Source organism: Lasioglossum baleicum, unplaced genomic scaffold (assembly GCF_051020765.1).
Source record: "Lasioglossum baleicum unplaced genomic scaffold, iyLasBale1 scaffold1226, whole genome shotgun sequence".
Lineage (NCBI taxonomy): Eukaryota > Metazoa > Arthropoda > Insecta > Hymenoptera > Halictidae > Lasioglossum > Lasioglossum baleicum.
The window spans coordinates 2756-19086 of NW_027470285.1; the positions used below are offsets into that span (position 1 = coordinate 2756).

At 47.1% G+C, this 16331-nt stretch overlaps 1 protein-coding gene across 1 annotated transcript; it reads right to left on the bottom strand.

Annotated features, from left to right (window-relative positions):
• Positions 1-2488: 2488 nt before the first annotated feature.
• LOC143220575 (protein tipE-like) lies at positions 2489-15872 on the bottom strand. The gene is given in 8 exon segments (XM_076446195.1): positions 2489-2763; positions 2766-2811; positions 5753-5764; positions 5766-5936; positions 5938-5948; positions 7112-7404; positions 15666-15700; positions 15702-15872. Coding segments are annotated over 8 exon segments (1014 nt in total).
• Positions 15873-16331: the final 459 nt, after the last annotated feature.

The window sequence follows — 16331 nt, forward strand, 5'->3', positions numbered from 1 at the left end:
GCCGGAGTTTTCTTTGGATAGACCCTGACTCGTCAACCGTGACGTGCTCACGCACGTTTCAGCCTGATGACGTTTTTCCAGCGTCGAAAAGAAGACGCGACGGTTTCCACGCGCGTTGCTTCGCCATAAGTAAACTTCCTCGAGGAATTCCACAGCCATGAAGTATCTAATCAACTTTAAGACCATCGGGTGGAAGCTTATTGCGAGTTACTGTCAACGCAATAGTTCCGGGACAATTGCTATTTTCATTTGTGGACACATCAAAGCGGAACGCTGTCTCGGAGTTACAACCGCCATTAACGCGCATGCAAAGGAAGATGGCGCTCGGTGAACGCTCTTGTTCCTCCTGGAAATCTCAGGCTAAAGGATTTAAACGAGGATTATACACCGGTTAAAATTAAATACGACGAAACCTCGTGTTTAACTCGTATTTAACACTAAGTTTACGGACGTTTTTGAATACCTATTTTTATGGAGACCCGTCAGATTTACGGGTAAAGAAAACTATGTATTTTCTTAAAAATTACGATATTAACAAATTTAATATAAGTTGATTAAATCTATTAGTATTGTATAATTGAAGCAACTCAAATTGACGGTCCCGAAAATCTAGTGTTAACAGCGACGCTCAATTTTGTTGTAGTTTCAATTATATCGTCACGATAGTCTACTAAATCAACTATAAAAAAATTCCGGAATCTCTTAATTGCTCGCTCGCGATGGAATGTTTTCGCTGAAACGATTATCGACGATTCTTTTTAAATCGAAGCGATTTCTGTCGCTAGATTGCCGAGAAGCCCCGCGGCTCGAGTAACGTGGTGTTTTAAATACCAAGGCAAATCGCTTAAAGCCGTGCAAGTGTCCATTATCGGTGGTTATTTTCGCACGACTGAACCCTGACCATTAGCCGTGGTTGCAACATCATTAGTCGTAACCAACCGGGAACGTTTTGATCTTCGATATGAGACGCGTGAAACGAGAGCTTGTTACACGGTGTGAGAATGCACCGGTCTCTTCGGGATAGGGTATGATAATCTGGTCAGCTCCGGACACTACCCCCTGGGGAAGCATTTTTCGAGGGTATTACGAGAACTTTAAACGTAATGGGGATTCCGACGATTGCAGGGTTGGAAATTTTATCGATGGCTCTGACGGTAATTGCGACGTCCGAGGATTCTATTTCGCCGGTGATAAGCTCTTTCTCGCTCGCTCGATCGAACCACCGAATCTTTCGTGTTCTCAGATTTACCAGCGCGTTTTCTAAAAAGTTCGGCAAACCGATATTCGTATTCCTCGGTTAATATCGAGCTAGCTCCAAGTTCGGAATAGTTTAAGTGCATAGTTCAGGGTAGCTTCGCTAGTCGGAGAGTAATAAAATTCGATAGGATTGCTTGCTAATTTTCGCACGAAATTGAAATTTCGATCAACTCGATGAACGTTATAATACCGAGCGTCCTAATCTTTTCGTCTTCCGCTGGCAAATATAATTTTCGGACATCACTCGATTAGCTAATAAACTTTACCGTTGTTTGCTTATCGAGATTTTCCAATTTCCAAATAGCTCGAGATAACCAGGAAGCGATGATAGAGCAGATTCGTATACATACAGGGCCCGATGAATAAATTGGATAGAGAAAGGGTCAATCAGATTGCGGGATGGGATTCGATCGTGGATTTTTCGTTCGCGATGGTACACGAACCAATTGACCCGGCCGGCCTTTCGATAAATTCCTCGTCTCGAAGACCGGCATCCGAAATATCTGCTTCCCGCGGGATTCGTCTACGGATATTAATCAGCCTACAAAGGCAAACACCCGATATTACGTCTGCCTGTGCGCGACGATACTTCGCCTCTGGATAGGGCACTCTCTTAAACACAGCCGCATTCTCGCGTTTGACTAGCATTGCAATTACCCTCGTCGCGAAATCCGTGAAATCCTTGATCCAACACGCTGTTAATTAGCCAGCCTCCGACAGGGGCGAAAACTCGGGAGGTACACTTTGCTTACACTGCGCAGCCACGAACATCCACACGATCACAGGCAGCCCTGAATCTCCGCGATCCCGAAATTCCTAACTCGTTTCAAACACGCTGCTCTCGGCCTCCTTCCAGCCGAGCCTCGCACACTTTAACTTTGTCCAACGAGAAACGAGACGAAAGGCGAGCCACGCGTGAGAAAAACTAGGCCGACACGCAATCTCGGCTACCTAAAGGTGTACGAAATAGCTAGCCGTTTTATCCGATCTAGTAGCTTCTTAAATCTCGACAGCTGAGTATGTGAGATTCTAAGAAAATTCGAGTAGAAGAAAAGCGGAAAAAGTCAAAAGGGATCTATTACGCATCAAACACGCGAATCTTCCGTTTCCATCTCGTCTCGTTGGACAGGGTCTAGGTATAGAACAGTGTCATCTGTGTCGGATACGGAAGGGTTAGGAGAAGATGGAGGAGGCGGGAAGAAAGATGTTTGAGATGTCGGCGGTTGAACGCTTACCCCTGAATGGAGTACGAGTTGGGTATCCCATCCAGGCTTTCCCTGCTGATGTCGTCGGCCATGGCGACTTTCAGCTGATGCCCGAAGCTTGCCAGGTCTTCCCTGAATGCCTCGCTGCCGGGCGTAAGGGCGCCGCTCGTCAGTGGCAGGGGTGTCGCGTTACTTCCTTCACCCTCTCCGCCGTCCTCGCCATCCTCGCCGCCCACGAGGACCACCTCGTCTTCGTTGTAGATCTTGAAGTAGGCGATGGTGAGGTATATCACCGAGATATGAAAGACGGTATCGGAATCGCCATCGCGTACACCAGATTCATGTACACCTGCGGGGGAACACGTCATGGAACCACACGGGTTGCCTCAGCCCTCCACTTCCGCTCTAAGGGACACCTTCTATGGACGGTCAGTGAAGCATCGTGGAAAGGATCGCGAAGAATTTATCGGCCAAGCGATGGGTTTGCCGGTGGAATGTCGGACAGGGATAACTCGCTGCCATTTTGCTAGATTTGCCGTCTTTCGCGACCACGCGATATGGAACGATCGTCGGGGGTTAAAGGTATAGAGGAAAATTAGGTAGAGATTAGGCTGTGTTGCGAAAATTATTAACCCTTTGGTGACGAATGGGGATATATTTTTTAATTCGCAAAATTTCGATTTTATATATACTCCGTTTCTCGTCCGCAAAGAGTTAACACCGTTCACCGTCATGGCGGTCAGTGTTTAGAGTTTGTTGGTCGAATGCGCTATGATTTAATTTTGGTGCGAATTTATTTGCAATTTTAATAACGTGACAAATGTGGAAACGTCATTTGATACTAAGATAGAACACGAAACGAACGATCTAATCCCCGAATAACCCGTGATCTCAATTTGAGAATAACTTTTCTTCCAAAATCTCGATCTTATCGCCCGGTGCGGAGAAAATCTCGGCATCTCGGGAGCGTCGTTAATTTAGGAAATTGACACACGTAGCTCGCCGGGAGTGTCGAGCTTTTCCGACGACGGATCCACGATGTTATCGTCGCTTTATAATAGCCAGGGTGGTCGTTCCTGCTCTCTCTCGCTCTCCGGCCGCGTCTTTCGAGGCCTCTCGCTCGCGCGGATTCAATTCCACGGCAGCTGAAGAGCGGACGAGCGAGAAATTTTCTTTTCTTCCGGACAGAGCGGCACGAGTTTCATCGGGTACGATGGTTTCCGTCTTTGTCGTCGGGCCGGGCATTCAGCCCGCTTGAAATGCATTGTTCGTCACCGTGCAGGCGGCTACGTTTCCGTAAACGTAACGGAATTCCACTGTGCCTCGCGCCGCCGGAAAATCGTTTTCCCACGCCGAGATACCGCCGGATCGCCCTTTCCACTCGCGGCGCCTGTTTCTTTTTAGATCGCTTCGGTATTTTCCATCGACGCGCCCAGTATTTGCCCGATTAATCCTTCATTTTTCACCTCTCGCGCCCGCGAGTTTCATCCGGCTCGATCGCGTGCTCCTCAGGCTACTAGACGTGGAAGAATGAATTCCACGGATTATTCTCCCACTTTTGTATTTCGTTCTTATCCCGTTCACTGCTACGCGTTGGTTCGTTTACGTTACACCGTGTGAGTTTCGTAGATTCTTCGTAATTTTTTAGCTTTTCCCAGTACTATTCTTATTACCTTGCAATAAAGGTAGAGAGGATAAATAAATAAATGGAAGAATTTGACAATTTCGATTTAAGATAGCTTCTCGAGAAATCATCGTAGAATAATAATTATTTTGTCAAAATAAAGCTTGAGATATCTACTTTAAAATGATATATGTATATACTTCGTGTTTGATGCACCCTCGCAACTGTAATCCTTTAAATTCGCGAGCACGTTAGATCTCTGCAAATTATCAGGTTCGTCGAATCGCACGGACTCGGAAAAATTTTTTCTCTGGATATTCCGTTTACGGCGGAGGAAACTTCGATCCTTCGTCTTTAATTTGATACAAAAATCAGGCAGCTGCGATTTTTTTTTTCGCGAACTTACGGCGCTCCGAAGTAACCGGTGCATTTGTCGAAAAAGCGAATAACTCGTTGCTTTCTATACACCGGCTCGCGGGTAACTCGGCTTACCCTCGCGTTACCTTCTTACACCCGAAAACCAGCGATTCATCGTGCTCCGCGGTTTGAAAGGGATCAAACCCGATTCGCCGTTGAATTCGGGAAACCGAAAGTTGAAAGCGTGCCGTCATACGAAACGCTGAAAGCAAACCCCCGTTCCATCCCTCGGCTCGCAGACAAATTGTCGCCGCGGATTCCATTACGTAATTACATTCTCCGCGATCTTTTTGTTCGCTTTGTCGCGGCTTTTCAATTTCGGCCTTCCCCGATAACGAGTCGAAGGGAGCTCGTCGACAATCGTCTTCCTCCTTCGTCGTTCTTCCTCCCCATTCAGCCAACGCCGATACAATCATCATCAATTACCCGAGCCCGCGACTCTGACTCTTTGTGTCCCAATTAAAGCAGATACCGATCTTCGTTAATAATGAGCACTGTTACGTACTTAACCATTTACAGGGGAGACGCTGTTCGCTGCATAATGCACTATGCCCTCAATAGGCACCTGCAGTATCGATTCACGGTCCGACGTTCCCGTCGACGGTAAACTCGTACGAAAGTCACACACGTAGAGAGACCACTTTCGCGTGACTCGTACGTGCATGCACCGAGCGTAAATCGGCGATGTCTGGAACAAGGTGACCCGGGTTACACCCTCCAACGAACGACACGTCACTGCGACGGGATTCGATTTCTTATCCCTCTCGATTCCCGTCATTCCGCGCCCACCTTGCGCGCCTGATTTCGCGCTGCCATTTTCCCGCCTCGGCCGACCCTTTCGCCGAACCTTTACAGCGAATACGCCACGATTAGCGAGTACTATTCCTCGATCCGCAGTGGGATCGATGGTGGATACCACTTTCTCGCGAATCAAAGCCGTCATTTAACTGCTATATTTAAGTAAGATCGAGATTCCGGAAGAATCGTTATTATCGTTACATCGTTTCTTGCGTTTCGACCCAAAGAGCTTAAAAGGTAGAAGGAACGCAAAGGGAAACGATCGGCACTTCTGGGATACACTCAGAGGAACGGTCGGAGGCGAAATAAAGCGAACCTGAATGACAGGCAGAGGAAGACGCAAAGTGAAAAGCAAGTCCAGCTCGGAGCTCGGTCCCATAAGGACGGGGAATAGAGGCAGATAGAGTCGCACGCAGGTGGGAGAAGGGAAAATAGAAAATCGTAGAGAGACCTGCCACATGTCCGAGGTCGCTGATGACTATCCCGGGGTCCACTTTCGAGTAGTAACAGCTAAAGTTCTGCCCTATGTTGGCGTACTGCCGGTAGAAAATACTGCAATTCAGCATTGGAGGGTATCCACAGCCTTTTACGTTGGGGAACAGCTTGGCCCCGGTGAAGTACCACTCGGAGTCGTTTGCCCATGAGCCCTGCGAACTTCGCCTCCGTTATCATCCCCAGTCGTCTCGCCCGGCCGTCGACAGACATTCCCGTCAGAGAGGGTGAAAGTGGACATTGTTAGCGTGTTTCGCGCGACAGCGTGCTCGCTGACGTTCGAGAGTTCGAGAGTTCCAGGGTTCAAACGATAATGAATTTTGCTCTTTCGTTAGTGGGACGTGTTGCACGGTGGTTGGTCGCTTCCGCTGGCCCTGGCTACCTGACCCGTTATTTCCTCAGCGCCTCTTTTGTGCCATGCTCCCGCGAGGTCTACGCTTTCTGACATTTCGCAACTGGGTCGAATTTCGACTGTCGTGCGGGGTTCTTCCCGTTTTATTGCCTTCGCGCGTGCTTCTACACCGTTTCCACCTCCGGCCCGAGATAGACGTCCGCGGTGTTCCTCGCGCGGAGGTACCGCGCGGAAATTCTTCATTGCCGATTCTCGCCACGCGGAACGGAGAGTCTCGGGTTTAACAGCGAGAGGCAGCCGGCGCGGAAAATAAGCAGATTTTTTCGCTTCCACTTCGTCAACTATGATCAGGAGGATGTCGATATCCGAGCAGTTACTCGGAAGTTCAGTCTTCGAGCAAGACGACTCGGAATAAAGCAGAAAGTTCGGAGCAAACCCAGCACGACCAGCTCGGTGTGAAGAAGAATACGGCGCCGAATGTCGGATCGCGAGGGTTCTCGCGAACAACAGAACGAAACGGACCGAGGAAACGCCGGGAGGAAACTTGCTTGCATGTTTATCGTTTTACTCCGAGGCACTCCGGAAACGGTGGCGCGATCGCGTCTTAAACGTCCAACGCACCGTCACGTCTCCACTCAACGACGCGAGTTTCCATTTCCCTGCCGCGATATGAAATTCCTCCCCCTTCAAACTTTCCATCGAACATTCGTATACTTATCTATGCTAGCCTATCGTCGGCGAACCGGTCGATGAACTCGGTCCCCGTTCATCTTCCCGTTTCCAATCATTTCCAATCGTGTTCGGATCGGAAAGTTCGCGAGGTCTCGAAACCCCCGAAACGCGGAAACTTTCCGGATAAAATCTAATCCCGGGCAGAGGCGGAAGAGTTTGCAAATTTGCCCGGCTTTCCAAGGGTTTCGAGTTTGGCGGACGATAGACGCGACGCCACGGCACGTTGCCCTGTACCTGTAGGAAAGGGTTTCGGCAGTCCTGCGTCGTCGTCCTCGGCGACATCCTCGTCAAGGTCCTCGACGTAGTCGTACTCCCTTAGGGAGCGCTCGTAACGCGGTTTTCCCATCGTCGTGCTGTCTTCGTCATCCTCGACACCTCCTACCGCTCCGCCTCCCTCACCCTGTCCATCGCTATCCTCGGACGTGTTAGTCGGTAGCTTGTAGTTGACGCGTATTTGCTTGCAATCGTACAGCTCCTTGGTGCAACCCTCTCTACAGGATGTCCATGAGCAGTTGCTCGTACCTGGACTCAACGGATCGTTCATGGACTTTCGGTCGGACGATAGTCCGACAACGAGGACACGAAGACACGAACGACTAACACGACAGAGACTGGTGCACGCCGAAAAAAGTCCGGGTAAGCGGAGACGAAGATCGAAGACTAGAACCGAGCTTTTTGGATCTCGAGATGCGCGTAACAGTGACGTTTCGTTTTCGAAGTGACGGACAAGCGACAGCTCGAAGCATGGACACGTGCGAATTGTAGTTTGCTGTTGTTTGTTGTTTTGGAAATATCACGACAAAGGAATCTTCGATTTTCGGGTTAAAAAGTTAGATCCAACGAAGAAGAATCGTAATATTTCGTTACACGAAGCATCGTGGAGTACAAAATTTGGATAGACAAATATGGAGAATCTGAAAATTTGAATGTTTCGATTGCAAATCGCGAGGAAGCCAGATTTAAATATACAAAATACGACACCGATAAACGCGTTTTTAGGAATAATCGGAAACAACAGCAAACACTTTCGACAGTGGAAAGTTCGATCGATAAAAGACACTCAACAAGTGGTAAAAAAACACACACATTTTTCGACGTGCATCGTGTTACACGAGCGGCTCAGACAGTAAACGAAGACGGGGTGGATATTTAAAAGACACACATGGGGCGAGTGTCATGACCTCAAGAATAGAACACATAAATCGTTTAAAAAGAGGAGCAGGGGCGGCGGGGCGAAGTTGACCAGGGAGGAAAAATGCACGGTGACTTCCTCGAGATTCTCGAGAACAAGAAAACTGTAGCAAAGTTCTCAGCGTAGTCCCTGAGGCAGGTTACGAAATCCCTTGCCCTGACCTCGTCTTCCTCCTCGAAACTTTCGCGGAGGAAAACTCCAGCAATGATGTAGTTGACATACCGGGTCACACTTTTGGATAACGTCCAATCTCGCCAGTTCCCGGCTCGAAATTCACGCCATTACGATTTTAATTCCCTTCCAACGGATTACAGCTCCGATTCTCGAGTTCGAGCTATCGAATGCGCGATTCCTGAAACGTGCTTCTCGAAAAGGTATTTCGATTTCGAGATCGCGAAGGAGAATTAAATAAAATCGCGTACTTTCGCACAATCGAGTGTAATCGGATTTTCGAGTGGATCTTTGCAATAGGAGAAATCGAACGCGTGATTCAAAGTGACGGATCGGAAAATTTTAATCACCGCGATAACGGTGTCGGGGAAATGTTAGCGGTAATTCGAATTGTTAATTAACCACGGTTGCACCGGAGTTCTCGCGTAGGGCGGGATATAATCTAACTTCGTGCATTTTCTTCCCTGCGCAAATTCGCCCCCGAGTTCCTGTTCTCGTTGAAATCCTATTACGAGACATCAGCTACGTGTAATAATCTTGGCGCTAGTTGTCGGTGTTACTTGTTCAATTGCATCCGAAGCGTTTGCGATGAAGGAACAACCGTTATCACCGAATCACAAGCGTCCTGAGAATTAAGCCTTTGAAGTGCATTTTACCGATAGCGATTACGCTATTTCGCCGTATGGCCGAGTAGTGCAAATCTACCAAAGAGGATAGTTAAAATTTCGAATCGTATTTAATTGCAAAATCATATCAATTTATATTCCATTCCGCGTTAATGCAAATTCCGTCAACGACTCGAAATGCACCTTCAAGGACTCGATATAAATGCACAGACACATCGAGGGTTGCAGAAAATTTATAACAGAGTCAACAGAAAAACAACGAGTTACACAATGTAATAATCGTGTTCGAACGGCACGGGCATGGACAATAAAAATCTACGAGAAGACCAAAAGTGCATTGGGGACGTCTACGGAGAGTAGGGGCGGAAACCACGACAATTAATAGAATATGAAATACCAATGGTAAACCAACACGGAAACATGTAGCGCACGGAGAAACGGGACGCATTCACATACACATTTAAACGCCGGGGACAATTGGAAATTGCATTTGGTGTACGTACATCCAGACTACGTGCGATATACACGGGATCTTTTCACAACCGTGCCCGGAGTCGGCCGAAAGTTTACACTGGAAATGAAACAACAAACTCTGAATACCCAAATGACGCTATCAACTTCAGAAGAATTCGCGAATGCAAATAAATTTGCCAAACGCGATATATTAATCTGCATCGTGCTGGTATTACCGTGCACGATTTCTAAATTCCTATTTCACATTTCGCAGTCGAATGGAGACCTCTGACAAGCACCGAAAGTGGTAGAAAACAGTTATATATCGGACCCAATTTCAATCCGTTTCAGACCACTCGTCCTCGCGAAATTTTTTAAAAGGTAAATTTTTAACGAAAAGATGAGTGCTTTATATTTATCACCTAGTCAAAGGAATCACGATCGATTTCCAAACGCAGAGCTATTTTAACTCAAAATTTATCTAAAGAAAGATGGGTGTGTCTTAAATTTACCGTTCAGTCAAGGGAATCACGACCGATTTCCAAAAACAGAGCTATTTTTTAACGAAAAAATAGGTGTCTTATATTTACTGCTCAGTCAATGGATTCACAATCAATTTCCGAGAACAGAGCTATATTATTAACTCAAAATCTTCTTAACCAGAAAACGAGTGTTCTGGATTTACCGTCCAGTCAAAGGAACCACGATCGATTTCCAAAAGCAGAGCTATTTTAACTCAAAATTTTTCTAACGAAAAAATGGGTGTCTTAAATTTACCGTTCAGTCAAAGGAATCACGACCGATTTCCAAAAACAGAGCTATTTTATTAACTCAGAATTTTTTTAACGGAAAAGTGGGTGTTCTAAGTTTACCGTCCAGTCAAAGGAATCACAAACAATTTTCGAAAACAGAGCTATTTTATTAACTCAAAATCTTTTTAACAAAAAAATGAGTGTTCTGAATTTACCGCCCAATCGAAGGAACCACGATCGATTTCCAAAATCAGTGCTATTTTAACTCATAATTTTTTTAACGAAAAAATTAGTGTTCTGGATTTACCGCCCAGTCAAAGGAACCACGATCGATTTCCAAAATCAGAGCTATTTTAACTCATAATTTTTTTAACGAAAAAATGGGTGTCCCAAGTTTACCGTCCAGTCAAAGGAATCACAAACAATTTTCGAAAACAGCGCTATTTTATTAACTCAAAATTTTTTTAACGAAAAAATGAGTGTTCTGGATTTACCGCCCAGTCAAAGGAACCACGATCGATTTCCAAAAGCAGAGCTATTTTGTACAATCAAGAATCGATTCAACGATCGCGTTAAACCCAGGATTTTTCGACCAGGCGTAATTAGGGGCCTCGCGGTGCCCTCGTCACCGAACGTGTACACACACAGTGTACACTGCACACACGATCGAGAAGGCAGACGTCGGGGCACTCGATGGTTGGAGAATACCTGCAGCCTACGACCGCTGGCATTCGACAGAGGACCTGAAGTGTAAGCACGAGGGTGACGAAAGAGGGAACACAGAGGGTGTAGGCACAGGGGCGGCACACGTTCGGATTGCTCGAGACCGGCTCGAATGCCGTGAATACAAAGACACCAGTTGCGTCGATCTTAGCCTCGTCTTCGTCTAGTGCCTCTTTAGCGGCACTATTACGTCGATATATCGATAACGCCGTCGTTTACCGAGCATCTAGCGTCCAATTTGCTGCTGGCCCGTTTCTTGTCGAGTCGACATCACCTACTCGGGCTTCGCATAATTTTTCCCCCGTTCGTCTGGGTCAGGGTTTCTCAACGATAACTATACGTGAACGTTCAAAAAACCCAACGCGTAATTCGTTAAGTCCCTTTGAGAAGTGGAAGAACCGTCAAATTACGTTTGCAAATTTTAATTAATTTCTCAACAAAGTCTAATCTAAACAATCTACGATACAAGGTTATAAATTCGAGTGACTAGTAAGAAAGGTAACAGTTTAATAATGGAGAAACTGATAGTCTAATGGTTCGAGTAGATATTTATTTGCAAATGTAACAACGTAGATATACGCGTGCATGTGTATTTATAAAAATAAAAAAGAAGAAACAAGGGGTGAGAATTACAAGGAGCATCGATGTCCAGAAAGAAGTCAAAGTAGGTTGAGAAACCCTGGTCCAGACGTTAATTAGAAGGCAACCGGGTAGACCCGAACTGAATCCAGACGAAAGAACGAAAACTCACCCCCGACGTTCGCTTTCGACGCGGCTCGGTCGGGGATTCGGAGGTTCAGGGGATTATTACCGACTGTTCGATCGTAATTTCGCTTTTCAAGGGGAAGAACGACGGTCTGTCGGATTTTGTTTAGGGACAAACCGCGAAACGGCGTCGAAATCCGCAATTCACGCGAGGGAAACGTGTTCGACGCGTCGACTGGAGTCCGGGCGAAATAGAATCCTCTAATTTCGAGCTGTGACCTGGCATTAGCCAATTTTATCGTGCACGCCGATTTAACGTATCCGCGAATTACCGATTTAGCCCGGCTTAACATTTAGAGAACGCGGAGAGGCCGAGGTTTCCCCAAAACCTTGTCGCGTTCATAATATAACACCGATCGATCGCGTGTTTTATAACGATCAAATATTCAGAGGGTCAGCAGAGTTGTGCGTTTCCAATGGCAATCGATACACAGGCCTGTAAATAGCCGGCGAATTATTCAGACGGACGTCGAAACTTCCAGGCTGAAGGGAAATTCGCGCAACTTCCGCGAGGAAACCGGCTTCCTCGCGATCGGCGATATCTCCGCGAGCGACGACCGATCGTTGCCTGGGAGAATTCCCAGCGGGAAATCAATTTCTGACTGTCGGGGATACCAAAACGCTGTCCACGAGAATTACGACGGTCGCGTGGTTTTTTAGCGTTGCTTGAAAAATTGATTGACGCGTCGAACGTCCAACTGGCCGTGCAGTCGCACACGCTCCGGACGCTTCACAGTCCAGGAAGCTTCTGCCGCCCTATCGACCGCTTCACCCTCTCGTTTTAACCCTTCTATTTAAATCTTGTTTCCATGAAAATCAACACGCGGCGCCCGCTGGAAATATCGGCGGAAATCGGACTCTGGGGGGCGGTCGAATTCAAACGGGGACGCGGGAGAACGTCGATATAACAGCGTTCACCCTTCGACCGGGCTAACGTTTCCTGCTACGCGTTATTGTTCCACGTTACCAAGCGACACGCCATCGTAATTTTCATCGCGGTTCCCGTATTTCGCTCCCGTCCACCCTCCATTTTTCTTCCTGTCGCACGTTCCCGGATCTCTTTTCAAAATCCGCGCGACGACGCGGCTCGATAACTCATCGCGACGACTATAAGCGCGAGTATAGACACGAGACGCGCGAGTGAACGATTATGGGGTTGTATCTGAACGGTCGACCGATCGAAACGAGTAATCGTTCCGTGGCTGGAGTATCGATAGATCGCGTAACATGGTCGTTCGTCGAAACTAGAGCAGATGCGGTATTTTACGATCGCCGGACGCGTGTATTTTGGAATTGAACGTATATTTGGAATAAAGGGGTTTGTTTGATCGTCTTTCGGGGGGAACAATGGTGTCGCGAGGTATCAAAATGTGGGTTCAATTTTCGCGTTTCGAGCAGACGCGAATCAATTGCTTTGCGCGGCCTGGGTTGCGTGTTGCTCGACCATTGCGAGGGATTCGTGTCCTTTCGTGATATTTTCTGGCGTAACCTGGTTATGTGTCGCTGGAAAAGCGCAGGGATAACGCGGTATGCTTTGCAAGATTTTCCGAGCGACGAGAAATAGTCGAATTTGCCAGGAAATATCGATAATTTTTGGAACGATGCTTGAAGCTGGATGTTGACCCGTTTGTAAACGAAAGGAAACATCGTTTAACAGTCAAACGATTCAAGAATATACGATAATTCCGAGGGACAACAAAATTTATAGTATATCACGATTATTCTATTCCGTTTCGAGGATTAAATGTTCCTCGCTCGATTCCGTGTTCTCCCGAAGCGACGAGAAAAATGAAAAAATTCTCGACAAAACGAAACGTGCTATTTTCCATAGCTCATTAAACCGCGTTCCGTCGAACGAAATAAAACGCGTGCTCGATATTCGTCGTATTCTCCGGGAATACGTGGCCAATTACCGCGAACGAACGGAATAAATATAACCGCGCCGACGTAGTTTCCAAAAACGTCGATTCATGCACACGCCTCTGCCTTTCCTAAATAATCAACAGAGGACAAAGGTTTCGCGGCCGCGAAATCCGTGCCGGCCCCGTTCGAATGTTAAATTAAATGTCATTGCCTCCGTATCCGAGCCCAGGCATAGAATATTAAATCTGTCGTGCGAACCGTCCAGCGACTGTCTGTCAAAACAGCCCTCGTTATCCGGCCCGTGCTGGAAATAGTTTTCTCAATCATTCATGCAAATCGTATATTCCGACGGTGACCCTATTTCGTGAATTGGAACGAATCGATTTATACACTCCGCAGTTCCTTCCACGCATAGCCCGCCGCCTTTCCTGGCTCTCCAAACCGAATACACGTTTTCGACGCCGTCTCCAACCTCCACCCCTGTTTCTCGTCCGCGAATTGGTACACCGAACAGGGTGCACTTTGAATAGTTAGAGACAGTGTACACGAGGTCTGAATATAACCTTCCGCGGTCGAGAAGCGGATATAGCGAGGCATAAAATGATACAGCAACTCGAGGGAAGTAGTTCGAGCGAAAAATATTAACAAAATAATCGCGATAGCTCACGTTGGATTAGCTGGGAATTAATCAGAAATTTCGGAATTTCGCGATTGCAGAATTATTCGCAGAACCTTCGATCGTGGTTGATTCGATTAAAAGCGTCGAATAATGTCGGATCTTGTTAGTTGATTCGTAGATTGGATTTATTAATCGACCCGGCGATAAAGAATTAACGTAGTTACAGTCGGCATTGCGACATGTCAATACACGATTGCATATTGCACGAAGGCCGGGGAAATATTAAATTCTTGCCGAATATATTACCGCGACCTTTGCGTTACATTTCTCTTCGGATTTAAAATAATCTCGGGTCGCGAGGACGCGCGGAATTCCCGGCAGAAATTTTCGAAGTCGTTCAAAGGGAATCCTTCGAATATTTTCCGTACCCGTTCTTCCGCTGTTTCCGCTTTTAAATCGTTATTTACCGGTTGTAATAACGAAAGCGTCAGCACGCCGTTGAGAGGAACGATTCGTGCGAAATGTGAAATATAAAACTGCACAAAGGACAACCTTTTGAAACGCTTGACACCGACAAACCGTGCATCCGCGTTGCAACGCGTATCCCTGATAATTCTCGCGCTGTTTAATGTACATCGAACACGTACTACGAGCGTACAGCTACGCGATACTTAATCTCACGCGAGGCTCACACCATCGAACACGTACACGAGGAATTATCGAGCAAGTACGAGGGGGTAGAAAAGTATGGAGCGCAGAGAAGAACGCGATTGCGTGTCGTCACAGGAGGTTGCTTTGTATAGATCAAAGGGGCTGATAGGGAGAGGCGTATCGAACAGATGGGAGAAGAAATTATTTACATCGATCCACGAGGAACGCGTGCGATGAAAAATGCCGATGAACGCTTAACCGTGTTAACCAAGTGTTTCGCAACCCGGCGAAACTCGTCGGAGAAAGCGTTTAATCGTCGAACGAAACTCGGGATAATACGGATGAATGCAAACGTGAAAGGATGAGAAAGATTTAAAACTGTCGGGAACCATGCGAAGATTTCCACGGATCGTTAACAGGGAGATATCACGATTAAGTATATTTTGTCTACCCGATAAGCGTCTTAATATTCGGCGTGGCGAGAACCATTACCTACCGGAAACCTCGAGTGCTAGATAACCTTAGCGAGTTCTTCGGATCTACGTATTAAAACACTACTCTACATAACCTCTAATACAACTAGCGGGGAAACTACGAGCAAGCTAAATTAATATCGAATTTACAAACAATCTTCGACTAACCAACCACGAAGATCTATCTCCGCTGTTTACTTTCGAACAGGGGAGAGGAAACGAAATAGGAAAAATCGTACCAAACTACCCTGTCGTTAAAATACTCGGAGTGCAGAAGAAACGAAAGAGAGTCCCAAGATACGAGGAAAGATTATCAAGGACACGGGCCTCTAAACCCGTGGGTCTAAGTCCCGAATCCTGGGAAGTAGAAGAGAGAAAGTGACCTCTAAGAGAGAGAGAGAGACTGTGTTAGAAAAATGGGGGTTCTCATGCAACGACACAACGAAAGCAGACACCGATCTGACGGAAGAAGTTGGAACCAAGTGTCGCCGATTGTTCACACTTTCCTGGACTCAACGTCGATGGTGACACACTGCGGCTGGCCGAGTGTCGAACTGCATGAAGATGGTGGTGAAGGCGGGGTCGATGACGAAGGGGACCAAGAAGAGGAAGGCAAAGAGGCTGAAGGTGCTGAGGAGGATGAAGAACGCGGTCGTGTAGAACAGCAGCTTCTGCAGGAACGTCTGCTTCTCCTTTTCCTCCGCCATCTCGGAGAACAAACGGCAGTGCTCGTTTCAGGGATGCACCTAGTTGACGTCGTCGTCGTCGTCGTCGTCGTCGTCTTCGTCGTCGTCGTCCTCGGCGTGCTCGCTGCCCGTCGTCACGTTCGACGTCGATGAGGCGAAACGATCTGCGGCATTCGTATCCCGTTTCACACCCCGTAACCCTTTGCTTTTGTATCGCGTTTCCAGAGATCGAGCTTTCCCCGGTCGACTCTCGGATTATAGATTTAGAAGCGATCTCGTTCGCAGCAAACGAGCCGGTGGATCGTTACGGTTGATTGTATATTTTGACGGAGAGCTACCTTCCGGCTTCCTCCTCGAGTGCCTCCGAGTTCGCGGATAAGGTTTAAGCTGTTCGAAACCTTTTCGCTCGGGGACCGTTAGCTTTGAAAGATTATCTCTCGGAAAGTAGTCCGATAGACCACACTTTCCTCCACTTGCTTA